The sequence below is a fragment of the Gorilla gorilla genome, chromosome 4 (genome assembly GCF_029281585.2).
Source record: "Gorilla gorilla gorilla isolate KB3781 chromosome 4, NHGRI_mGorGor1-v2.1_pri, whole genome shotgun sequence".
Taxonomy (NCBI): Eukaryota; Metazoa; Chordata; class Mammalia; order Primates; family Hominidae; genus Gorilla; species Gorilla gorilla.
The window spans coordinates 59,993,382-60,020,487 of NC_073228.2; the positions used below are offsets into that span (position 1 = coordinate 59,993,382).

The 27,106-nt window shown below is 47.2% G+C and overlaps 1 protein-coding gene across 5 annotated transcripts in view; it reads right to left on the minus strand.

Annotated features, from left to right (window-relative positions):
- Nucleotides 1-6,427: 6,427 nt before the first annotated feature.
- The window catches only part of SPACA3 (sperm acrosome associated 3), a 45,372-nt gene continuing 24,693 nt past the window's right edge, over nucleotides 6,428-27,106 (minus strand). Inside the window, exons 1-6 of one of the 5 annotated variants that reach the window (XM_055388506.2) lie at nucleotides 11,530-11,847; nucleotides 9,292-9,353; nucleotides 8,817-9,125; nucleotides 7,535-7,693; nucleotides 7,027-7,105; nucleotides 6,432-6,838 (exon numbers count right to left, since the gene is read on the minus strand). In XM_055388506.2, coding sequence (XP_055244481.2) covers nucleotides 6,772-6,838; nucleotides 7,027-7,105; nucleotides 7,535-7,693; nucleotides 8,817-9,125; nucleotides 9,292-9,307 — 630 coding nt within the window. In that variant the 5' untranslated portion in view covers nucleotides 9,308-9,353; nucleotides 11,530-11,847 and the 3' untranslated portion in view covers nucleotides 6,432-6,771. Of the gene's footprint in view, nucleotides 6,839-7,026; nucleotides 7,106-7,534; nucleotides 7,694-8,816; nucleotides 9,126-9,291; nucleotides 9,354-11,529; nucleotides 11,849-12,555; nucleotides 12,614-27,106 lie in introns of those variants that run through there. The other 4 variants (XM_004041952.5, XM_019026521.4, XM_055388504.2 and 1 more) reach the window with 4 other exon arrangements.

Here is a 27,106-nt window from a genome sequence, read left to right on the forward strand (position 1 = left end):
AAGAAGGGGGAGACTTACGAAAAGTAACAAAAATTCATTGAATTCTCCCCTACTTTCCGTAGGACTGTCTACTGCTTTTCCCAAACCATTCCCCTTCTCCTCCTTCTCCTTCTCACACCTTCCCCTTTCTCTTTCTCTTCTTAGCAAACAGTGAGAAGGACACAGTACAGGTCTCCTAAGGAAGCCCTGGTCACTGGGGCAGGCATGTCCTGTTCCCACCCATTCCTCCCCAGGTAGGTTGGAACTTGCTACCCCCAGAGCTCAGGAAAACCAGATGAGCCAGCATTTCTGAAGCCCCACTCTGTGCCAGGCACTATGCTGGGTGCGTCACTGCTCTATATTATAGAGTACGATGATAGATTACAGATGCAATTGATACAATATTCCAAGGTGGCCTTCATTTGCTCCTCTTGCCCATGAGGAACACTGAGCTCTGAGAGGTGGAGTGACTTTCCCAAGGTCAGGTGGCTAGGAAAAAGGAGAAAACCCCATTGCTCCACCTCTGCCAAACTGCCCAAACCATGCTGAGCTCCCTCTACACCACATACGGGCAAGGAGGAGGCAGACAGGACTTGTATGAAAAGCAGCCAGGGTGGTTACCTGGCTGAGGGATAGAGAGTCTCCCCAAGAGAGGGATCCCCAGGGGCATGGGGCAGGGGGTGGCAGTGGGTCCATCTGGAGAGATGCCTAGGGTCTGGCACATAGGTAGTGCTTAAGTAATATCATTGAATCAATTGTTGCATATTAGATGGTATCAAGCCCCATTCACTCACTGATTCTGCAAACATTAGCTGAGTGCCTACCATTCATTCATTCATGCATCAATCATGCTTTCAACAGGTTCTTTTTTTTTTTATTGAGTATAATGCGCCAGGTACTATTCTAGGTGGTAGACATATAAGGAACAAACAAATTTTCTGCCCCCATGGTGCTTACAATCTAGCATAGGCAAGTGAAAAGGGGATATACATAAATTCAGAGGTGCATGGAATAATTTCAGATAATGGAGCATGCTGTAGTGCTAAGATAGTGACAAAGAGGGGAAAGACTCCTTCAGCTACAGCAATCAGAGAAGTCACTTTGAGGAGGTGAAACTGAGACAAGACCTGACTGAAGAAAAAGGGAGCGTCACCCAAAGGTCTGAGGAAATGCATTTCCACAAAAATATCAAAGTATTAGTTGGGTGTGGTGGCGTTCACCTGTAGTCCCAGCTACACAGGAGGCTGCAGTGAGCTATGATCGCACCACTGTACTCCAGCCTGGGCAACAGAGTGAGACCCTATCTCAAAAAACCAAAACACATGTATACATGCATACATATGTAACAAACCTGCACGTTGTGCACATGTACCCTAGAACTTAAAGTATAATTAAAAAAAAAAAGAATACTATGTGAGAGGCACAGTTCAAACTTGACTGGAAGCAACAAGATCTGAAAGGGCGGTGGAAGTTGAAGATATTACAGAGACCTTATAGGATGGCTATGGCAAATGGAGAGGAAAAAGTCAAAGATGACAGTATTTTCAAATTTGAGTGACTGGAAGAAGAATACTAAAATTAACATAAGTAAGGTAAGGATATTGTTTCAGGAGGATGGAGTGTGGCTTTAGACATGTTTGGTTTTAATTATGTATCAAGCAATCAAACAGCTAGGATAGGAGTCTAGCGCCAAAAATTAAATCTATTTAAGAAACTGGAAATTTAAAGTGTGAACAAGTGAGCCCTGGGTTAACACTGGTTACCTTTGGTTATCTTTGTATTCTACTCACTCGATACCACAAACACATGGCACCAAAATTTTTTCTGTAATAAAAAACTTACAGCTTGAAATTCAAAAAAAAAAAAATCAAAACAAAGATCTGAAGAAATAAAATTCCAGGAAGACAAGAGAGAGGTACAGAGACCCCGTGGTGCAAACAGCTTGTTGCATTCAAGGGACAGAGTGTAATGAATGGGAGAAGAATGGTCGGTGATAATGAAAGGCGTGAAGCAGCATGCTACCCTCAGGAAACTAACCGCCAAGGACACAAACTAGCTAGAGCAAAAGTTTCCGAACAGGTGAGAGTTGAATCTGTAGCAGTCAGCTGAGTCTTGGTCATGAAAGACCTTGTATACCAACCCAAGGAACTTGAACTTTAACCCAAAGATAAGAAAAGCTATTGGGCCTAGGATGCAAGGCAGAAACAAGACAGAAAGCTCACTCTGAGGGAGGAGGTGGAGTTGCAAGGACCAAGGTTAGAGACACGAACACTCTTAGGAAGCCATTGCAACTGTCCTTGGGAAGAGGTGATGAGGACTTGATTTAAAGCAGCTGCATGTGGATAGAAAGGAGGGAGAGTTTCTAGAGATATAAAGAAAGTAAAAGAGGTAAGACTTAATGGCCCATGGTAAGTGGGGTGAGCGACGTGGAAGGAGAGAGATACCAGGACATGGCCTGGTTACTCTCACCAACCTGAGCATGTCCCTCAGGAGCTGAGCTCTGAACATAGAGGCTCCCCTGGCCTCTACATTCAGATGGGCCTGCACACTCTGTAGCCCTCATAACAAGGGAGGCCTCCCTGGCTTTGATCAGGGCCCTCTTCCCTAAATACTCCTTCTCCAGCTCCGTCTTCACCTGCTCCTGGTCAACCACCCAGCCCAGGCCTTCAGGGTCCCTTGTCCAGGCCTGATCCCAGTCCAGCCCTATCTTGAAGAGACTGTGGCCATCATCACTGCTCACAGCCCCCAAATCCTTTAACAATGTTCTCTTTGGTTCCAAGAGCTTCACTATACCTATTCCTGGGCTCCTCTCCCAGACAAGCTGAATGGGACCCAGTGAAGCAACCAGGCCAGGCAGGCAACAGAAGTCTGAAGTTGAAGTAGAAGGCACGAATCCTTCAAAGATGGATGGTTGGACCATGGACTGGAAGAATTAATATCATTAAAACGACCATACTTCCCAAAGCAATCTACAGATTCAATGCAATCCCTATCAAAATACCAACAACATTTTCCAGAGAATTAGAAAAAAAATCCTAAAATTTATATGAAACCAAAAAAGGGCCCAAATAGCCAAAGCAATCCTAAGCAAAAAGAACAAAGCCGGAGGCATCACATTATCTGATTTCAAATTATATTACAAGGCCATAGTAGCCAAAACAACATGGTACTGGTATAAAAAACAGACTCACACATCAGTGGAACAGGGTGGAGAACTCAGAAATAAGGCCACGTATTTACAGCCAACCGATTTTTGACAAAACTGACAAGAACATACGTTGGGGAAAGGACGCTTTTTTCAACAAATGGTGCTGGGAAAACTTCTGCCATGTGCAGAAGAATGAAATGACCCCTGTCTCTCATCATATACAAAAATCAATTCAAGATGGATTAAAGACTTAAATGTAAGACTCAAAACTATAAAAATACTAGAAGGAAACCTAGAGAAAACTCTCCTGAACATTAGTCTAGGTAAATAATTTATGACTAAGACCTCAAAAACACGGGCAACAAAATGAAAAATAGACAAATGGGACTTAAACTAAAAAGATCCTGCACGGGAAAAGAAATAATCAACAGAATAAACAACTTGTAGAATGGGAGAAAATATTTGCAAACTATTCATTCAACAGGGGACTAATATGTAGCATATACAAAGAACTCAAACAACTCAAAAACAGAAACAATCCCATTAAAAAGTGGGCAAGCCAGGCATGGTGGCTCATGCCTAAAATCCCAGCACTTTGAGAGGTCAAGGCAGGAGGATTGCTTGAGTTCCAGGGTTCGAGACCAACCTGGGCAAAAGAGTGAAACCTTGTCTCTATAAAAAAACAAAAATTAGCCAGGTGTGGTGGCATATGCCTGTAGTCTCAGCTACTCAGGAGGCTGAGGTGGGAGAACTGCTTGAGCCCAGGAGGTCAAGGCTGCCATGAGCCATGATCAAACCACTGCACTCCAGCGTGGGCAACAAAGCAAGACCCTTTCTCAAAAAAAAAAAAAAAAAAGTGGGCAAAGGACATAAATAGTCATTTTTAAAGAAGACATATAAATGGTCAACAGTTATATGAAAAAATGTTCAACATCACTGATTATAGAGAAATGCAAATTTAAACCACAATGAAATATCATCTCACCCCAATCAGAATATCTGTTATTAAAAAGGCAATAAACAACAAATTTTGGTGATGATGCAGAAAAAAGGGAACTCTTATACACTGTTAGTGAGAGTGTAAATTAACATATCTGTGGAAAATAGTATGGCGATTTATCAAAGAACTAAAAGTAGAACTACCATTCAATTTAGCAATCCTTCTACTGGGTATCTACCCAGAGGAAAAGAAACCATTATGTCAAAAAGACACCTGCATTCATGTTTATCAAAGCACTATTCACAATAGCAAAGATATGGAACCAACATAAGTGTAATGGATGAATGGAAAAAGAGAATTTGGTGTATATACACAATGGAATACTATTCAGCCCTAAAAAAAGAATGAAATCATGTCTTTTGCAGCAACATGGTTGGAATTGGAGGTCATTATCTTAAGTCAAAAATGCCAGGGACAGAAAGTCAAATGTCACATGTTCTCACTCCTAAGTGGGTGTGAAAAAATGTGTACACATGGACATGAAGATTGGAAAAATAGGGGCCGGGCACAATAGCTCATGCCTGTAATCTCAGCACTTTGGGAGGCCAAGGTGTGCAAATTACACAAGGTCAGGAGTTCAAGACCCGCCTGGTCAACGTGGTGAAACCCCATCTCTACTAAAAATACAAAAATTAGCCAGGTGCGGTGGTGGGCGCCTATACTCAGGAGGCTGAGGCACGAGAATCTCTTGAGCCTCGGAGGCAGAGGTTGCAGTGAGCTGAAATCGCACCACTGCACTCCAGCTTGGGTGACAGAGTGAGACTCCATCTCGAAAAAAAAGGACTGGAATAATAGACAATGGAGATTCAGAACAATGCAGGGTATGAGGGGGGTGGACAATGAAAAATTACTTAATGGGGACAGTGTACATTACTCAGATGAGGGATACTTTAAAAGCCCTGTCTTGACCACTATGCAATCTATATGTGTAACAGAATCGCACAGGTACCCCATTAGTTGTACAAATAAAAATAAATAAAATTTTTAATTTGTCTTACAAAAAATAAATTTAAAAAAAAGAAAGATGGATGGGTCATGGGTCCCAGGCCAGATGACCATAACAACAACCCCTTGGCAAAGTACAGTGAGTAAGCGTACATGTGGAGTCACACTGAGCTGGGTGCAAATTTATCTCGTCTGAGCCTCTGTTTCCCCTTGTCTGTGGAATGGTGGTCATAATGGTAGCTGCATCATAGCTATTGTTCTAGGGTCTAGATTAGGTAATGCATGGCACATGGTAGGCACACCGTGTTTGCCTTGATGTTAAAAAGACAGCAGCTTCTCCCTACTTATGATTTAATAGCTCTATTAGTCATTGATGCCCCTACTCCCAGCAGGGTTCTTCACCACTCTGTCCCCTTGCATGAGTCGCTCTCAAGTTTCATCATCATCTTGACCAGACCAGCAGGGGAAGGAAACTGGCCTGCCTCGCTAATTGTGGACATTCCACGCCCCTCTGGTGTATGCTGACCCGGAGGCATTCAGGATGGCTGAATTAGGTGGAGGAGGATGGTGGGGGCGACAATGTCGCCCCCTCCTCTCCCTAAGAGTCACCAGCCATGCCTCACCCAACAGTTCAGTGCTTGCAGGTTTCTTTGGAACCTTTTCAGAAGAATCTACAGTCTGAACTCAGGGCTCAGGCTTCTCACACATCATCCTATCTCTGCAACTGCTGCTGCTGCCACCACATCCACTGTGATCCTGAGACCCACCCACCTTCCTCCTTTAGAGGCTGTCGTCCCAGATTAGCAGGGGACCGCGCTATCTTTTTCTGGGCTTCTCGTGTGCTGACTAAGGCAGAAGGCTGCACTGGCTGTGCGGATTGAAAGCCACGGTCACTCCCGTCCCATCCTCCAAACTCCTAGCAGTAGTAGGCAAAGTGAGCGCACCGTCTCTATCAGCGGCACTTGAATCTTCCGCCACGAGAGGGCACCAGAGAGCAAGGTGAAAGCAGAAGCTCCGGGTGGTCATTCTTCTCCCGCGACCAAGCAGCACCCCCGGCTTGGCAGGGGTGTGTGTTAGCAGTCACAGCTGGAGGGCCAAAGCACAGTGACCACCATCTGCAACCAAAGCTGCAGAAAAAAGTGTCCCAAGGACCTTCCCAATCAAGCCAGAGGTGCACAGCCCTAGATCCAGCTAGGGTTGCCAGGTAAAACATAGGACACCCAGTTTAGTTTAAATTTTAGATAAACATCAAATAGTTTTAATATAAATATGTTCCTATGCAATATTTTGGACATGCTTAAAATTATCTGTTGTATATCCGAAGTTCAAATTAAACTGGGGCATCCTGTTTTTGTTGTTTCTTATGTATTTGTTTTGTTAAATCTGGCCACCCTAGACCCAAATTTGCCAGGTGTGGTAGACAAAAAATGCACTGGTGCCCCCCCCAAACACCTGCCCACAGGCCACCAGAAATGGAGGTAAGCCTCTGGTGCTGGGCTTTCTGGAGTCCACTGGAAACCCAGCCCAAGCGGACAGGTGAGGTGAGGGAAAACGGAGGTGCTCTGGCTCTGACATGGCACCTGCAGACACACTGAGAGCTGAGAGCCGTATTCATGTTCGACCATCCTTTATTCGCTGGCTTGTCTTCCCAAGCCTAGGTCAGGAATTTCCCAGCCTGCTGTGCATGGTTCCGTCCATCCTAGAAGTCACAGCCATCCACCCATTCAGTGAGGTCTTTTCCCTGGCAGTGATGCCTCCAGGCCTCCCTGAGGATGGAGAACAGGGAAGAGGAGAGATCATATCAGCTGCAGTTGCCAGTCACTGCCCAGAGAAGAACAGGAAGGAGAGTGTGGTCTCTAAACCAGAAGTGAGGAAGGAAAGGGGTTTGTTCCCTGCTGCTGCCCACCAGTCCTAACCATATCACCGCTGCGGGGCTCCAGCCCAAGTTACTTACCAGTAACCCAGACCCTGAGGCTCTTGGGTTATCTTCATGGCACAGATAACGGTATCCTTGAGATTAGGATTCAACAAATCTGGGGTGATAGGCAGAGAAACACAATGAGAGAACAGGAGACATCCAGGTGTGTGTGTGTGTGTGTGTGTGTGAGTGTGTATCTGTCTCTCTCTCTCTCTCTACACACACACACACACTCCACTCGCCTAAATCCAATCCTGTCTCAACCACTCCGGAAGCACAGGTACAACCCTATCCCTCTCCCCCTCCATCAGAAACAATCCTCCCTCCATTCCTATAGCCCTAAGGCAGTCTCCTATCTGGGACCCCAATTCAGACTGATGGAAGACCTACCCTCATCCCTTGTCCCATCTCCCTCTCCTCCGTGGGCCCAGCCTGATGTGGGGGAACCCTCACTCAGAGATGGGGATAGCAAACTAAACTGGGAATGGAACAAAAGCTAATGCAGGGCCTGACTCCTGCCAGCCCTGGGCGCAGGCCCAGCTACCTGAGCAGTACATCCGGCACACGTTGGGGACGTTCGGGGTGAGGTTGCTGCACCACCTCCGGCTGTTGATCTGGAAGATCCCGTTGTTGGTGCTCCCATCAGCCTCGTAGTCCAAAGCAGCTGCATTGAAACCGCTTGTGAAATAAGCAAGGCAGACCCCTGCATAGGGCAGAGCATAGGCCTGGGGGTCAGATGGTTACAGCCACCCCAGACCAGGGTGCTCACTGCACAGGTCCCACGCTGGCTCCACCGAGCCTCTCCTGCCTGATCAAGGTGATTGGGGCAGGTGCCCTCCCACCTGCTTTGCAAACCAATCAATCGAGGCTTAGAGGTGCACAGCGACTCACCCAGGGTCCCATCCAGCTACCAAATAGCATGGGTTGGGGCTGGCCTCAGGCCTCTTGACTTTTAGCCCAGCAGTCTTCCCATTATCTCATTGTTCAGCACGTAGTAGGGCCCAATAAATTTGTTGAATGAATCTACAAGTGCTAAATCTTTTTTTTTTTTTTTTGAGATGGAGTCTCACTCTGTTGCCCAGGCTGCAGTGTAGTGGCGTGAGCTCAGCTCACTGCAACCTCTGCCTCCCGGGTTCAAGCAATTCTCCTGTCTCAGCCTCCCAAGCAGCTGGGATTATAGGTAGCTGCCACCATGCCCAGCTAATTTTTGTATTTTTAGTAGAGACAGGGTTTCGCCATGTTGGCCTGGCTGGTCTCAAACTCCTGACCTCAGAGTGATCCACCTGCCTTGGCCTCCCAAAGTGCTGGGATTACAGGCCTGAGCCACTGCACCCAGCCTACAAGTGCTAAATCTTCAGTAACAAGAGTAGGAAGACCCAGGTGGAATCTATAGAGGGTGCTCGACCTGTTAGAAAGATGAGCCCCGGTGTGACTGCCCTTCCCACATGGCCATCTAAAACTGCCACCAGCTTGAAAAGTTTGGCATGACTGCTCTGTTCAGTTTGTCTTTTCTAATTTCAGAAGGAATGTCTGATCCTTGTGGCCATAGTTAAGTTTAGGGGACTGAGCTGTTTGTTTCCTTTGACCCCGACTTTAGCAGCAGGGTAAAATGAAGGGGTGACTCCAATTTGGTTGCCTGCTGCCTGCCTACTGCGTGTTTAACTCCATGCTGGCTGTTCTCTACCTGCCATCTCAAATCATCTTCAGTTTACAGAAGGGCTCTAAAAGCTCCCGAAGCCACAGCCCTTGAATGAGAAGGAGAGAGGGAGGGAAAGAGGGAGGGAGGTGTGGGGAAGTCAGGGCCCGCCAGGGAGAGGGGTTCTCACAGTCGGCCAGGCTGTATCCCCGGTATCCGTCCAGCCCGAAGTCATGTAGCACTCTGGCCAGTTCACAACGACCGTAGAGCTTGGCCTCACTGGAGGGTAGCAGGCAGCTGAGCAGACAGACCAGGGCCAACAACATGATCCCAGCTGGGCACCACTGCCTTCTGAGAGCCCTGCTCCTGGCTTCTATGCCGGCAGCAGAGGTGGAGCCACCACCACTCTGGCTCAGAGCTGAGCTTTGGGATGACAGGCAGCTCACCAGCCTCCGTGGTCCACTCACAGAAGGAGAAGAAACAGGGCTCGAGTGCACCCCTGGGAAAGGGGAGAGGAGAGAAGGGGTGGGCAGGAGGCCAGGCTCCAGCAGCACGTATCAGCCCCCTTGCATTCCTGATCAGCATCACCCTGACCCCGAGACCAGCCCCTCTCCTTCCCCATCCTGCTTCACACCACCCAGGCCAGAGACAGGAAGAAAACTAACCTATTGTAAGCTCCATATTACACGTTACGGATTATTTAGTCCTGAGGCCCAAGATTTTACAACTAGGAAGGGGCAAAGTTTGGATGGAGACAAAGTTCTATAAATCCAAAGCCCCACTGAGCAGATGCCCCCGGAGGGGATGGCCAGGCGGTGTGTTCATGGGTCTCTCAGCCCAACTGTCAAGGGACAGCCTTTCTGGCATTGACCCTCCATCTCCAGATCTTAACTGAAACAAGGTCTCCCCCAGAACACTGCTCCCCTATAGCCCGCTCAAGGGGAAGCTGCTCTTTCTCCACACCCAAGACCCCAAGATGTCCCGAGAGTCTCCTCCACCCCCACCACCACTTCTAAACCACAACCTGCAAAAAGCCCTTCTCCCTGGAAGCCCAGCCTGCCTGTCTGGTTTGACCTCCCTGCCCTGTCATCATTGGCTGTGTGTGGCCAGTCCCCCAAATCACAGAGGACATTAGCACCTGGGTGTCACAGCATCAGGGCTCCTTCATCTCCCCAGACCTAGTCCCCTCCAGTTCCTCTGTGTCTCAGCCAGTCCCTCCCCTGCCTTGGTCATCCCTGCTTCTTGTCCTCACCCGCATTTCCCCACGTCTGTGAGCTCCTATCCCACTGCCCACCACCTCTGACAAGCCTTCCCATGCCTCTCTTGACCTCTGCACCTCCACACCTGCTCTCCGCCTTCACAGAGTCAAAAAGTGAAAGAGTTGTACAAACTCTTGTTTGTGCCAATTGGTGTCCCTGGTCTCCAACCTCCACGGGACCTTGAATGCCCCCGAGGATGACAAAGTGGTTGAGGTCATGGCTTTGCAGCAAGGTTCGGGATGGAAGCCCCCCTCTGCTCCTTGCTCCATCTCTGACTTTGGGCCCTCCCTGAGGTTTGTTTCTTCCTCTATAAAATGAGGACGTGAGTAACACCTGCCTCATATGATTGTTGGAAGAATAAATGAGAAAAGGCGTGGGCACAGCTTAGCTCTTGGCACTAAAAATAAGTGAGTTGTTGTTTCTGTTATGAACTACAACTAGCACTGGTACTCGCGCTTGTCTCTGCTCAGACTTCTCTCTCCCATTTCCCTCACAGGAAACGAAAACCCTCAGTATTGTCCTTTAGCACGCCACGCTGTCCCAGCCCTTGGCTCTCAGAACATGATCTCGTCTCCTGCTGCACTAAGAAAAGTAAGGTGCTCACTTGTGGAATTTCTTCCTCTTTCTGCCTTAGTCCTGCTCACTTGCAAACTCATCAGTAGCCTCCTCGCCCTCATCTCCACCCCATCATTGTTTGGGTGCGGGGCCTCCAATCTCATGCAGGCCCATCTTCCCTCTAAGCTCTAGATTTGTCCTTCCCATCACCAAGCCTTGCTCCATCCGTTGTCCCTCCTCTCCCGGCGCGCTAGCACCGTTCCCCTCCTGCTCCTCCTTCCCCTGCTCGTAGAGACTTTCTCAGTCTCCATCTTCTAAATGCCTTCCCTCAAGTCTCATGCTGACTGGTACTCCCTTGTCTCTTTCCCCCTCTTCTCGCCCAACCTCCTGGGGAAAATTACCACTTTCTCCCATCCCACTTGTTTTCCAACCTGGTGAATTAGCCTCCCTGCCACCATCGCAGGCTGAAACTGCTCTGCGGGTCCAAGGAGGCCCCCTTCGACTCTGTCTTATGGGAGTTCTCAGCTGTACTCATGCTGTCCGCCACCCGCTGTTGAAAGGCTTGCCTCTCCTGGTTTCCACGATGCTCCCTTCTCCCAGGTTTCCTCCTCCCTCTCTGGCTGACTCTCCTCCTTATCCTGCGTGGAATTCACTTCTGCCCAGGCCATAAACGCTGATATGCTTTCTAAGGCCTTCCTGCCTTGAGCCCTCTTCTCTTCCACTTTGAGGAAACCCCCTGGGCAGCCCTGCTGTTAGCCACTGCCTGAAGGCTGGCAACCCCTGTGGCATCTTCCCCAAGACCTCAGAGGCAGCTACTGGCAGGACACTTCCACTTGAATGCCCTGCAGGCACCTCAAACCCAGCACATCTAAACAGAACCACTGATCCCATCAATGCCTGCTTCTGCCTTGTGACTTTCCTTATGTGCTTTAAAACATGATGGGCCACACATTTACCCAAACTGGAAATATGAATGTCATTCTTCACTCCTTCCCCATGACATCTTTCACCCAGTTCCAACCAGTCAGTCCCAATGTCCTGTGGATTCCACCTTCCCTCCGAGAGCACCGTCCTTTCCTAGGTTCACACCTCCATCCTGGCTTCCTTCATGGTCTTCTCGTATCATGTCTCAACCACTCTTCCAAGCTATTCTATACACATCCATCAGAACAAATTTGTTAAATGAAAAGCCCAGCCCTGTGACACCTTGGATGGCTCCCACCATAACTGCCCCTTCGAGGTCCACACAGCCCTTCACGACCCTTCACAGCCCAGCCCTGCGGCCCACTCCCTCATTCACACGTTATGTTTCAGCAGTGCCACCTTGTTCTCTCACAATGACCTTGCTCTCTAGAACATTCACCCTCTCCTTTCCTCTACATGGTTAACTCTGACTCATACTTGAAGGGTCTTATCAGAGGTGTGTTCCCCAGTGAGAGTCTCCTGGCATGCCACCCCCCCCCACGCTCTCACACACCCGATCTTCCACATCCTCTGTCACACGAGGCTGGAATAGATGTCAGTCTTTCCCACCACAAAGTTAACTTCTGAAGAACGGCGGCTGGTCTTATTTATCTGCATGTCTTATTTATCTGCAGAGTTGCTGGCATGGAGTAGCTGCTCTGTGGCTGCTTCTGAAACTCAAGTCCACAAAAGGCGTGGCCACAGGGACACGAGACCTTCTCCTCACCGCGAGGGGAGTGAAAAGGAGGAGGCAACCAACCTGGTGGGGTTTGTCAAGTCTTTGAACACTGTGCCAGGCCTTTCCCAGAGCTTTTCCAGCTTAATCTCATCCAATCCTCTCAGCAATTGAAAGGTGTGGGGTTAATATCCCTAAGTTGTAGAGGAGGAAACTAAATTGACTGCTACACATGGACTGTTTTTGATTTTTTTTTTTTTTTTTTTTTGTAGAAAAGTGACTTAAAAGGAATTCCATCCTGAGCATTTCACAGCAGCTCCAGAGTTTCTCTCTCTCTCTCCTCTCTCAGCTGGTCACTCTTCCAGGCCAAGATACCCCCACCCTAACCACCACCTTGTTTTTCTCCACCTGGTCTCTGGCCAGACCAACCCAGGGCCCCTGTTAACAGCCCCAGGAAGAAGGGAAAGGGGGCTCACTGATCAGGGGTGCTCCCCGCAGAGCTGAAACCATGGTGACAATGGCAGCAGCAGCAGTGGCTCAAAACCCTGCTTCAGCTCAAGATGTCCCCCACAACCTTGCCAGGGCCCCAGGCACCCAGTGTTAAGAGAACAATGGGGAAGGCAGGCTCCAGGCCAACGGAGGGCCTTCTAGAACTCCAGCTCTGTGAGCTCATCTTCCACAAACAGCGCCACCACGGAGCTTTGACTAGCCCACCTGAGCCCTTCCACTCAGGGTCCAGAGGCAGAGCAGGATATCTAATCCCAGCCCCCTTGCACATCTCTGCCCCCCCCACACACACACATACACACATGCGTGCACGCACACACACACACACACACACACACACTACACTGAGGGATGACACTTCCTCTCCCAACAGATCTTTCAGATGATTATCCAGGGATAATGGTGGACACCTAGGGATGGTGATGGATGTACAGAGATGGTGATGGGTGCCCAGGGATGGTAGCAGGTGTGCAAGGACAGTGGTGCGTGTGCAAGGATGGTAGTGGGTGCCCAGAGATGGTGGTGTGTGTGCAGGGATGGTAGTGGGTGCACAGGGATGATGGTGGGTGCCCAGGGATGGTGATAGATGTGCAGGGATGGTGGTTGGTGCCCAGAAATAGTGGTGGATATGCAGGCATTGTGGTGGGTGCCCAGGGACAGTGGTGGGTGTGCAAGAACAGTGGTGGATGTGCAAGGATGGTAGTGGGTGCCCAGGGATGGTGGCAGATATGCAGGGATGGTGGTAGGTGCCCAGGCACTGTGGTAGGTGCCCAGGCACACTGGTGAGTGTGCAGGGACAGTAGTGGGTGCCCAGGGATGGCAGTGGGTGCCCCAGGATGGTGGTGGGTGTGCAGGGATGTTGGTGGGTGCCCAGGCACAGTGATGGGTGTGCATGGATGGAAGTGGGTGCCCAAGGATGGTAGCAGGTGCCCCAGGATGGTGGTGCATGTGCAGGGATGGTGGTGGGTGTTCAGAGACAGTGGTGGATGTGCAGGGATGGTAGTGTTGGGTGCCCAGGGATGGTGGTGGATGTTCAGGAATGGCGGTGGGTGTGCAGAGGCAGAGGTGAGTGTGTAGGATGGTGGTCAGTGTGCAGGTATGGTGGTAAGTGTGCAAGGATAGTGGTAGATTCCCAGAGATGGTGATGTGTGCCCAAGGATTGTGGTGGATGTGCAGGGATGGGGGTAGGTGCCCAGGGATGGTGGTGGGTTCCTAGGGATGGTGGTCGTTGCCCTCTGCTTTTCCAAGCTGCCCATCTCACCATGAAGCTCCTTTGAGTGCCAGAAAGTTCTTCCTTAATGCTGAGCCACAAGCCACTCCCTTCTCCACCTGGATGATGGCCATTCAGTGTGGACAGGTACAGGGCAAAGGTTACACTATTGACCCTAAAACTTAAAGGACAGAGAAGTGGAAGGAAAGGGCATGTGGTGCCCACGTCTGTGTCCCACAGGAGCCTGAGTCCCACAGCACAGCAGCTAGAGCATAGGCTTTGGGGTCAGGCTGACCAGGGCTGAACACAGGTGCTAGTGACTTCCAAGTGGATGACCTAGAGAAAATGGCCTCACTTTCTGTTTCCTTGATTTTCAAGCGGGGATGACAACACCAACCTCACAGGGTACTAGGAAGGCTCAATGAAACAGCAACAAAGTGCTTAGTACCCCAGGTGCTCAATAAATAATAGTAATTACTACTAAGTGCAGAGCACAGCCATAAAAGTGTCTGGTTGCACCATGTCCACCCTATCTGTCTGGGCCCCACCCCAGGACAACCAAGTTAAAATTGAGGGATGGCCTAGCATCAGCACCAGTATTTCTTTTTTTCTTTCATTTTTTTATTGAGGTAAGAACACTTAGTAGGAGATCTACCCTCTTAACATATATTTAATATGCAATCCATTATTGTTGACTGTACAGGACACTGCTGTACAGCAGCTCTCTTGAGCTCATTCATCTTGCCTGACTGGATTTTCTTTTTTTTCTTTTTTTCTTGTCTTTTTTTTTTTTTTTTTTTTTGAGATGGAGTTTCACTCTTTTGCCAGGGCTAGAGTGAAGTGGCATGATCTCGGCTCACTACAACTTCTGCCCCCTGCGTTCAAGGTATTCTCCTGCCTCCGCCTCCCAAGTAGCTGGGATTACAGGCATGCACCACCACGCCTGGCTAATCTTTGTATTTTTAGTAGATATAGGGTTTCACCATGTTGGCCAGGCTGGTCTCGAACTCCTGACCTCAGGTGATCCACCTGCCTCGGCCTCCCAAAGTGCTGGGGTTACAGGCATGAGCCACCGCACCCAGCCACCTGACTGGATCTTTATGCTCATTGATTAGTAACTCCCTGTTTTCTCCTCCTACCAGCCCCTGGTGACCACCATTCCTCTCTTTGAGTCCATGAATTTGACTATTCTAGGTACCTGATAAAAGTAGAATTATTTCCTTTTCTGTAACTGGCATATTTCACTTTGCATATTGTCCTTAAAGCTCATCCATATTGTTGCATATGTCAGAAATTTCTTCTTTTTTAAGCCTGAATAGTATTCCACTTTGTGTGTATACCACATTTTTTTTATCCATTCATCTGTGTGTGTTAGCTCATTTTGCATTGCTATAAAGGAACATCTGAGGCTGGGGAACTTAATAAATAAAAGAAGTTTATTTGGCTCACAGTTCTGTAGGCCGTACAGGAAATATGGTGCCAGCATCTGCTGGGCTTCTGGGAGGCCTCAAGAAGGTTTTACTCATGGTGGAAGGTGAAGGGGGAGCAAGCATGTCACATGGCAGGAGAGGGAGCAAGAGAGATGGAAGGAGATGCCAGGTTCTTTTAAACAACCAGCTCTTGCATGAACTAATAGGACGAGAGCTCACTCATTGCCATGAGGCCAGCACAAAGCCATTTATGAGGGATCCACCACCATGACCCAAACACCTCCCAATAGGACCCACCTCCAACACTGGAGATCACATTTCAACATGAGATTTGGAGGAGACACGTGTCCAAACCGTATCACCGTGGATGGACACATGTTTCCACCTCTTGGCTTTTGTGAACAATGCTGCAATGAACATGTGATATGGTTTGGCTCTGTGTCCCCACCCAAATCTCAACTTGAATTGCAATCCCCATGTGTCAAGGGAGGAAGCTTTAATTCCCACGTGTCAAGGGAGGGAGGGGATTGGACCATGGGAGGGTTTCCCCCATGCTGGTCTCATGATAGTGAGTGAGTTCTCATGAGATCTAATGGTTTTCTAAGCATCTGACATTTCTACCGCTTGCACTTCTCTCATTTGCCACCTTGTAAAACGTGCCTGCTTCCCATTCGGCCATGATTGTAAGTTTCCTGAGCCACCTCCACCAGCCATGTGGAACTGTGAGTTAATTAAATCTCTTTCCTTTATAAATTACCCAGTTTTGGGTATTTCTTTATAGCAGTGTGAAAATGGACTAATACAGTAAATTGGTACCAATGTAGTGGGGCACTGCTATAAAGATAACTTGAAAATGTGAAAGCAATTTTGGAACTGAGTAACAGGCAGAGGTTGGAACAGGTTGGAGGGCTCAGAAGAAGACAGGAAGATGTGGGAAAGTTTGGAACTTCCTAAAGATTTGTTGAATGGTTTTGGCCAAAATGCTGATAGTGATATGGACAATGAAGCCCAGGCTCAGGCAGTCACAGATAGAGATGAGGAGCTTATTGGGAACTGGAGCAAAGGTCACTCTTGCTATGCTTTAGCAAAGAGACTGGTGCCATTTTGACCCTGCCCTGGAGATCTGTGGAACTTTGAACTTGAGAGAGATGATTTAGGGTATCTGGCAGAAGAAATTTCTAAGCAGCAAAGCATTCAAGAAGTGACCTGGGTGCTCTTAAAAGCATTTAGTTATACGCATTCACAAAGACATGGTTTGGAATTTTAACTTATGTTTAAAAGGGAAGCAGAGCATAAAGGTTTGGAAAATTTGCAGCCTGACCACGTGGTAGAAAAGCAAAACCCAGTTTCTGAGGAAGAATTCAAATGAGCTGCAGAAATTTGCATAAGTAACCAGGAACCAAATGTTAGTAGCCAAGACAATGGGAAAAATGTCTCCAAGGCATGTTAGGGATCTTCAAGCCAGCTCCTCTCATCATAGGCCTGGAGTCCTAGGAGGAAAAAATAATTTTATGGGCAAGGCCCAGCACCCTGCTGCTTTGTGCAGCCTTGGCACTTGGTGCCCTGCATCCCAGCCACTCCAACTCCAGCCAGAGCTAAAAGGGGCCATGGCTTCAGAGGGTACAAACTCCAAGCCTTGGTGGCTTCCACGTGGTGTTGGGCCTGCAGGTGCACAGAAGTCAAGAATTGAGGTTTGGAAACCTCCACTACATTTCAGAGGATGTATGAAAACACCTGGATGTGCAGGCAGAAGCCTGCTGCAGGGGTGGAGCCCTCATGGAGAACCTCTGCTAGGGCAGTGTGGAAGGGAAATGTGGGGTTAGAGCCCCCACACAGAGTCCCCACTGGGGCACTGCCTAGTGGAGCTATGAGAAGAGGGTCACTGTTCTCCAGACCCCAGAATGGTAGATCCACTGAAAGCTTGCACTGTGCAACTAGAAAAGCCACAGACACTCAATGCCAGCTGGTGAAAGCAGCCGAGAGGGAGGCTCCACCCTGCAAAACCACAGGGGCAGAGCTGCCCAAGACCATGGGAACCCACCTCTTGCATCAGCATGACCTTGATGTGACACATAAAGTCAAAGGAGATTTTGGAGCTTTGAGATTTAATGACTGCCCAGCTGGGTTTTGGACTTGCATAGGGCCTGTAGCCCATGTGTTTTGGCCAATTTCTCCCATTCGGAATGGAAACATTTACCCAATGCCTGTACCCCCATTGTATTTACTGTTTTAGCCCATTTTCACACTGCTATAAAGAAATACCTGAGACTGGGTAATTTATAAAGGAACAAGGTTTAATTGACTCACAGTTCCGCATGGCTGGGGAGGCCTCAGGAAACTTACCACCATGGTGAAACGGGAAGTAGGCAAATCTTATATGGTGGCAGGCAAGAGAAGTGCAAGCAGGGGAAATGCCGTTAGATCTCATGAGAACTCTGACTGGGCACAGTGGCTCATGCTTGTAATCCCAGCACTTTGGGAGGCCAAGGCAGGTGGATTGCTTGAGACCAGGAGTTTGAGACCAGCCTGGCCAACATGGCAAAACCCCATCTCTACTAAAAATACAAAAAAAATTAGGTGTGGTGGCATGCACCTCTAATCCCAGCTACTCAGTAGGCTGAGGCAGGAGAATCACTGGAACCGGGAGGCAGAGGTTACAGAGAGCTGAGAACATGCCACTGCACTCCAGCCTGACTCAGTCTCAAAAAAAAAAAAAAAAAAATCTCATGAGAACTCACTCACTATCAAGAGAACAGCCTGGGGGAAACTGCCCCCACCCCATGATCCAATCACCTCCCTCCCTACTTCAACACATGGGGATTACAGGTCCCTCCCTCAACACGTGGGGATTAAAATTCTAGATCAGATTTGAGTGGGGACACAGAGTTAAACCATATCAACATGGGAGTGCCAATATCTCTTGGAGATCATGATTCCAATTATTTTGGATAAATACCAAAAAACAGGATTGCTGGATCGTATGGTATTTTTAATTTTTTGAGGAATCTCCATACTATTTTTTTTTTTTTTGAGATGGAGTCTTACTCTGTTGCCCAGGCTGGTGTGCAGTGGTACGATCTTGGCTCACTGCAACCTCCATCTCCTGCATTCAAGCAATTCTCTGCCTTAGCCTCCTGAGTAGCTGGGATTACAGACACCTACCACCAAGCCCAGATAATTTTTGTGTTTTTAGCAGGGACAGGGTTTCACCATCTTGGCCAAGCTGGTCTTTAACTCCTGACCTTGTGACTCACCCGACTCAGCCTCCGAAAGTGCTAGGATTACAGGTGTGAGCCACCATGCCCAGGCTCCATACTGTTTTTCATAACAGCAGCACCATTTTCTGTTCACACCCATAGTGCACGAGGGTTCCAATTCTTTCACACCCTCACCACCAGCACTTGTCTTAGTTTTTTTTTAAATAATAGCCATCCTGACAGGTATGAGGTGATATTTCATTGTGGTTTAGTTTTGCATTTCCCTGGTGATTAGCTATGCTGAGCATTTTTTCCAACACCAGTTGGCCATTTGTATGTCTTCTTTGAAGAAATGTCTGTTGGCATCAATATGTCTTTAAAGCTTCCCAGATGACTCCCACATGCAGCCAGTCTTCGGGCTTTATTGGAGGTGGGGGAGGGAAGAGCTTTGTACTTGAGTTAGAAATCCCAGTTCAATTTCTTGCTCTGCCCCAACTGGCTAACTAGTCTTGGCAAGTTAGCCTCCACTTCTCATCATTGAAATGGAGTCATTACCCTGCCCTGCCCACTGTAACCTTGAGCACTGTACTTCATCTCCCCAAACCACGTTTTCCTCCCCTATAAAATGGAAATAATAACCATCCCTCCCTCTTAGGGTGGTGGTGAATCTCAAGTGTCTCAATGCATGAAGATGCTTACCACTTGGAGCAGTACATTTTAGCTATTGTTTTTATTGCCTGGCCCTTGGTGGTGATTCTGTCTGGTTGAGTTTTGGGGGTTTTACTGCATCCGCCTGCTTTTACTATTTTATTGCTTCTTTTTATTGAGTAATCTTTCAGCTTATTTTATTTTATTGTATGTTTTGTTATTTCCCAGTTGACTTTCACTTTTAAATGGGGAATAAGAAACAGAAGCTCAAAAGGAACAGTTATAAGGGCAGACGAGGCCCCAGTTGGAGATCAGCAGGTCTTTATTTCCCTGCTGAGCTCTGCACAGTGTTTCCTACCCTCAAAGTGGGCTCAGATTCTTGACCACATCCCAGAAGAGATACTCCTCTGCTCTCTCCAAGTTTAAGTTCTCCATCAGCCTCTCTTACATGCCTTGTCCACAGGCCTGCCAACACTTTAAAAAAACTACTGACTCCTGGGTCCCATCCCAGGCCATTTACACCAAAATCTCTGGGGGTAGAACTCAGGCATCAGTATGTTTGTAATGTTCCCAAGTCATTCCAAAGTGCAGCCAGGGCTAAGAGCCACTTCCAACCAAACTCTTATAGTTCCCCTAAATGTGTGACGACATTTTGCATCCATGTCTTGTATGGGATCATATATTCACATTTGTCAAAATTGCTCTTTCTGACTCAACTCCCTGGCTAGAATCTAGTCCTTCTTAAAGCACTGCTAAAGCTTGACATCTCCCTCTGGACTCCTTGGGCTGACTTAGACAGTATCCAGTGGTACGTTCTTGTACAGTATCCAGTGCTAACTTATAATCTCAGCACATCCCACATGCTCTCAGTTCTTCTTTCTCTATCATTCCCACCAGACTAGCAAATGCCTGATTTGTGTCTCCCATGTCTATTTTCCCAGCATCAAGAACAAAGATTTTTAGATGCTGGGTGAGTAAAGAAATGAAGAAATGAATGAAAATCACCTAGTTAGTTGATGCAGAAGAAACTTAGCCCAGAAGACTTGGTCAGAAGAGTCCTCAGCCTGGCCACAAGGAATGTGCCAGGGTCACTGTGGGCAAAGAGAGAATGCGTCCTCCTCTGGCTAAGCAGAGAGAGCCTAAAATCCATAGATCAAGACTCTCACCTGATCCACCTCAAATTTAGTGCACTGAAAACAGAATTCACCTCTTCCCCATGAGCTGTTCCCTGCTCTTTTCATCAGTGGGCACAGTACATGGGAGTAGTCACGTGGCATTTTTGGCAGGAGGACTGTGGTGTGTAAAGCCACTTATTCCTACACTAGTCTAACACCACTGTATTCCTTCAGTGTTGTGTCTCCTTTATTATTCTATCTTATCCTGTGTGATGGTTAATTTTATGTGTCCACTTGACTGGGTCACAGGATATTTGGTCAAACATTTTACTAGGTGTTTCTATTCTGGGTGCTTTGGATGAGATTAACATTTTAATTGGTAGATTGAGAAAGCAGATTGCCCTCCCTAATGTGGGTGGGCCACATCCAATCTCTTTGAAGTCCTGAATAGAAGAAAAGGCTCACTTTTCCCAAGTTAAGAGAGAATTCCTCCTGCCTGCCTGCCTGCCTGCCTGCCTTCCAACTAAGACATCACCTTTTGTTTCCTGCCTTCAGTCTCAAACTGGAACGTTTGGTTCTTCCTGGGCTTTGAGTCTGTCAGCCTTCCGACTGGAACTACAACATCAGCTCTCCTGGGTCTCCAGTTTGCCCTCTCACTCTGCAGATCTTGGGATTTGCCTCCATAATTGCATAAGCTAATTCTTTATAACAAATTTCCCTTGGCCAGGTGCTGTGGCTCCCACCTGTAATCCCAGCACCTTGAGAGGCCAAGGCAGGAGAATTGCTTGAGGCTAGGAGTTTGAGACCAGCCTGGGCAACAAAGCAAGATCCCCATCTCTACAAAAATGAAAAATAAAAAATTAGCTGGGCACAGTTGCATGTGCTGTAGTCCCCGCTTCTCAGGAGGCTGAAGCAGGAGGATCCTTGGGCCTAGGAGTTCAAGGCTGTAGTGAGCTATGATGGTGCCACTGCACTCCAACCTGCATGACAAAGCAAGATCCTGTCTCAAAAACAAAAATTAAAAATTAAAAAATATATAAAAACTCTATATATATATAGATTGATAAGTAGGTACATAGATAACAGATAGAGTATAGACAGACACATAGATACATAGAATGATATGGTTTGGCTGTGTCCCCACCCAAATCTCATCTTGAATTGTAGCTCCCATAATCCCCACTTGTCATGGGAGGGACCCAGTGGGAGGTAATTGAATCATGGGGGTGGGCTTTTCCCATGCTGTTTTCATGATAGTGAATAAGTCTCATGAGATCTGATGGTTTTATAAAGGGCAGTTCCCCTGCACATGCTGTCTTGACTGCTGCCATGTAAGATGTGACTTTGCTCCTCCTTCACCTTTCACCATGATTGTGAGGCCTCCCCAGCCATGTGGAACCATGAGTCCATCAAACCTCTTTTTCTTTAAAAATTACCCAGTCTCAGGTATTTCTTCCTAGCAATATGAAAATGGCTGGGCACGGTGGCTCACGCCGGTAATCCCAGCACTTTGGGAGGTTGAGGCGGGTGGATCACCTGAGGCTGGGAGTTCAAGACAATCCTGACCAACATGGAGAAACCCTATCTCTACTAAAAAATACAAAACTTAGCCAGGTGTGGTGGCGCATGCCTATAATCCCATCTACTCTGGAGGCTGAGGCAGAAGAATAACTTGAACCTGGGAGGTGGAGGTTGTGGTGAGCCAAGATTGTGCCATTGCACTCCAGCCTGGGCAACAAAAGTGAAACTCCATCTCAAAAAGAAAGAAGAAAGGAAGAAAGGAAGGAAGGAAGGGAAGGAAAGGGAAGGGAAGGGAAGGGAGAAAAGAAAGAAAGAAAAGAAAAAAGAAAAATAAAAGAAAAGGGACTAATACAGTAAATTGGTACCGCTAGAGTGGGGTACTATGATAAAGATACCCAAAAATGTAGAAGCAACTTTGGAACTGGTTAACAGGCAGAGGTTGAAATAGTTTGGAGGGCTCAGAAGAAGATAGAAAGATGTGGGAAAGTTTGGAGCTTCCTAGAGACTTGGAGGGCTCAGAAGACAGGAAGATGTGGGAAAGTTTGGAGCTTCCTAGATATTTGTTGAATGGTTTTGACCAAAATGCTGATAGTGATATGAGCAATAAATGAAGTCTATGCTGAGGTGGTGTCAGATAGAGATGAAGAACTTGTTGGGAACTGGAATAAAGGTGACTTTTGCTATGTTTTAGCAAAGAGACTGGCAGCATTTTGCGCCCCCCCCCCAGAGGTCTGTGGAACTTTGAACTTGAGAGAGATGATTTAGGGTATCTGGCAGAAAACATTCTAAGCAGCAAAGCATTCAAAAGGAAGCAGAGCATAAAAGTTTGGAAAATTTGCAGCCTTATGATGCAATAGATAAGAAAACCCCATTTTCTGGGGAGAAATTCAAGCTAGCTACAGAAATTTGCATAAGTAATGAGGAGCCAAATATTAATCAACAAGACAATGGGGAAAATGTCTCCAGGGCATGTCAGAGACCTACACAGCAGCCCCTCCCATCACAGGCCAGGAGGCCTAGGAGGGAAAAATGGTTTTCTGGGCCACGGCCAGGGCCTCCCTGCTGTGTGCGGCCTCGGGACCTGGTGCCCTGCATCACAACAACTCCTGCTGTGGCTAAAAGGGGCCAAAGTACAGCTCAGGCCATGGTTTCAGTGGGTACAAGCCTCAAACCTTGGCAGCTTCCACATGGTGTTGGTCCTGCGGTTACACAGAAGGCAAGAATTGAGGTTTGGGAACCTCCACCTAGATTTCAGAGGATGTATGGAAATGCCTGGATGTCCAGGCAGAGGTTTGCTTCAGGGGCTGTGTCCTCATGGAGAACCTCTGCTAGGGCAGTGCAGAAGGGAAATATGGGGTTAGAGCCCCCACACAGAGTCCCCACTGGGGCTCTACCTGGTGGAACTGTGAGAAGAGGGTCACTGTCCTCCAGACCCCAGAATGGTAAATCCACCAACAGCTTGCAACATGCACCTGGAAAAGCCACAGACACTCAATGCCAGCCTGTGAAAGCAGCCAGGAGTGTGGGGCTGCCCTCCAAAGCCACTGGGGCAGAGCTGCCCAAGACCATGGGAACCCACCTCTTGCATCAGCCTGTCCTGGATATGAGACATGGAGTCAAAGGAAACCATTTTGGAGCTTTAAGGTTTGACTTCCCAACTGGATTTTGGACTTGCATGGGGCCTGTAGCCCCTATATGTTGGCCAATTTCTTCCATTTGGAATGGGTGTCTTTACCCAGCCTGTACCTCCATTGTATCTAGGAAGTAACTAGCTTGTTTTTGATTTTGCAGGCTCATAGGCGAAAGGGACTTGCCTTGTCTCAGATTAGACTTTGGACTGTGAACTTTTGAGTTAATGCTGAATGAGTTAAGACTTTGGGGGACTGTTGGGAAAGCATGATTGGCTTTGAAATGTGAGGACATGAGATTTGGGTGGGGCCAGGGGCTGAATGATATGGTTTGGCTGTATCCCCACCCAAATCTCATCTCAAATTGTATCTCCCATAATCCCCATGTGTCACGGGAAAGACCAAGTGGGAGGTAATTGAATCACAGGGGCAGATTTTTCCTGTGCTGTTTGCATGATGGTGAATAAGTCTCATGAGATCTGATGGTTTTATAAAGGGCAGTTCCCCTGCACATGCTCCCTGGCCTGCTGCCATGTAAGACAATACTTTGCTCCTCCTTCACCTTCCACTATGATTGTGAGGCTTCCCCAGCCATGTGGAACCATGAGTCCATAAACGTCTTTTTCTTCATAGCAGTATGAAAATGGATAGATAGATAGATAGACAGATAGATAGATAGATAGATAGATAGATAGATAGATAGATAGATGCATAGATACATAGATAGATAGATATCCTATTGGTTCTATTTCTCTGGAGAACTCTGACTTATATACCACTCACGTGAAGTTGGTAGAAAATTATTTGTTAGAAGATAGATAGATGATAGATAGATAGATAGATAGATAGATAGATAGATAGATAGATAGACAGACAGACAGATAGACAGACATCCTATTCTGTTTCTGGAGAAGCCTAACTTATATACCACTCATGTGAAGCTGATAGAAATTACTTAACAGTTGCCAAGATCCTCAATTCATGTGAATTTCCTTCCTGGACCTGGTGCCACTATAGGCTGACATTCTTCCTTTCCCTCTTGTGATTTGTGGCTTCTACAGTCTGGGTCAGTGGGCTGAGAGCAGCAGACCTGGCGGGAGGCCTGATTTTACAGAACCTACCAGCTCTGTGAGCTTGGTGCATTAATTAACTTTGCTGACCCTCAGTATCCTCCCTGTAAAATGAAGAGAACTGCCGCCCCAGGAAGGTGTGGAGGGGATTCATGAGATAACATGCAAAACATTTCACACAGTACCTGGCACCAAGCAGACACTCAATAAAAGATTGCTTATATTATTATTTTAGAGGTGAGGAAACAAAGAAACTATGCTTTTGAGAACTACACTTGAATTGTCAAAAAAGCCTCTGAGTAAGGACCTAAAGTATATTGCGAAGTTAAAACAGCATGAGCTTGTTTCAACTGATCAGAGGCCTTTTCCTCATACAAGTTTATGCTATCTTGGCTTTCATTGCAGTGGCAAGATCTCTGGATAAGCAGGGAATTACTCTTCTCGCATTCATCTTCTTGGACTTATATCCTAGGATTTTCTCTCAAGGAAACTGATATCACCTTAAAAAAAAATCAATCTTGGAAAAAGCGCTTGTTCATCCTTTTGATAACTCCTCATTCCCACCCCGATCTCCTTCTGAGTTCAGAGCTGGTTCTTCCATATCTGTTCCCACTACTCTGGTTGATGCCTTCTTCGTATCTTACCTGGGACTGCAGTCATTTCTTAACTGGCCTCTCTGCATCACAGGGCTCTTTCTAAATGACACGGCTGAATGCACCATTTCCCATTTCTAAACCTTTCAGTGGGGCTCTGTCACTTACAGAATTGGGCCAGCCCACTCAGTCAGAAGCCCAGATGGACCTCCATGGTCTGCCCTCTTCACCCTGCAGCCTCACCTCCCAACCCCTGGGCCCTGGAAGTTCCAAACAACCAACTCTTCCCCAGACATATCTGTCTAAACGTTCTTCCTCATTTGGCAACAGATAACTTTGTCTTATCCTTCAAAATCAACCCAGTGTCACAACTTTTGCAGAAGGAGCTAATCCAACACTCTCTGCCTCCTGAACACCCCGCCCCCTCACCTATTTGCTTGCCACTGCACCTTGAGCTTATTCCTATCATAGAATTACGACATTACACTATAGTTTGTGATGTACGTGACTATGGCCCTCTCTGTGAGCTCTTCCAGAGCTACAAGTACATTATAGTTATCTCCGTATTTCTTTGACCTATTAATGGGTGAGGCACACAGAAGGCACTGAAGAGATGTTAAGCAAATACATTTAAAAATGCACAGGTTGGGGACGGAAGAAGATGAATGTAACTGTAAAGGGGTAGTACAAGGGGGAGCTTCATGGTGATGGCATAGTTTTGTATCTGGATTGGAGTGGTGGGTATACAAATCTACACATGAGACCAGGCAGAGTGGCTCACGCCTATTAATCCCAGCACTTTGGGAGGCTGAGACGGGCAGATCACTTGAGGTCAGGAGTTCGAGACCAGCCTGGCCAACATGGTGAAACCCCATCTCTACTAAAAATATAAAAATTAGCCATGCTAATGGGAGGCTGAGGTGGGAGTAATCACTTGAACCTGGGAGGCAGAGATCCCACCACTGTACTCCAGCATGGGCGATGGAGCAAGACTCCGTCTCAAACACATACACACACACACACACACACACACACATCTACACATGTTATAAAATGGCATAGAACTATATACACATTGTAGCAATGTCAATGTCCTGACAGTGGTATTACACTATAGCTGTGTAAGACGTAACCATGGAAGGAAATTGGATGAAGCATATGCAGGATCTCCCAGTGCTATTTTCACAACTTCTTGTGAACCTATAGTTACTTTGAAAAAAAAAAGTTGGCCGGGCACTGTGGCTCACACCTGTAATCCCAGCGCTTTGGGAGGCCAAAGCAGGTGGATCACTTGAGGTCAGGAGTTCAAGGCCAGCCTGGCCAACATAGCGAAACCCTATGTCCACTAAAAATACAAAAATTAGCCAAGCATGATGGTGCATGCCTGTAATCCCAGCTACTCGGGAGGCTGAGACAGGAGAATCGCTTGAACCAGGAGGCAGAGGTTGCAGTGAGCCAAGATGGCGCCATTGCACTCTAGCCTGGGCGACAGACAGAGCAAGACTCCGTCAAAAAAAAAAAAGGAAAAGAAAAACTTTCTTAGAAATGAAAAACACACACAAAGTCTAGTTTTACTGTTCCGGCTAATCTAATAAAATAATTGGAAGTAAGGGGCTGTCAAAGTCTAATTTAATATTATTTAAAATTGGTTGGAAGGTGAATGATTACAACAGAAACATAACCCAAGTGTGCTTCAACATGAGGCTGTTTTATTTATTTTTTTAATTACTTAATTTTTTTTATTATACTTTAAGTTTTAGGGTACATGTGCACATTGTGCAGGTTAGTTACATATGTATACATGTGCCATGCTGGTGTGCTGCACCCACTAACTCGTCATCTAGCATTAGGTATATCTCCCGATGCTATCCCTCCCCCTCTCCCCACCCCACAACAGTCCCCAGAGTGTGATGTTCCCCTTTCTGTGTCCATGTGATCTCATTGTTCAATTCCCACCTATGAGTGAGAATATGCGGTGTTTGGTTTTTTGTTCTTGTGATAGTTTACTGAGAATGATGATTTCCAATTTCATCCATATCCCTACAAAGGACATGAACTCATCATTTTTCATGGCTGCATAGTATTCCATGGTGTATATGTACCACATT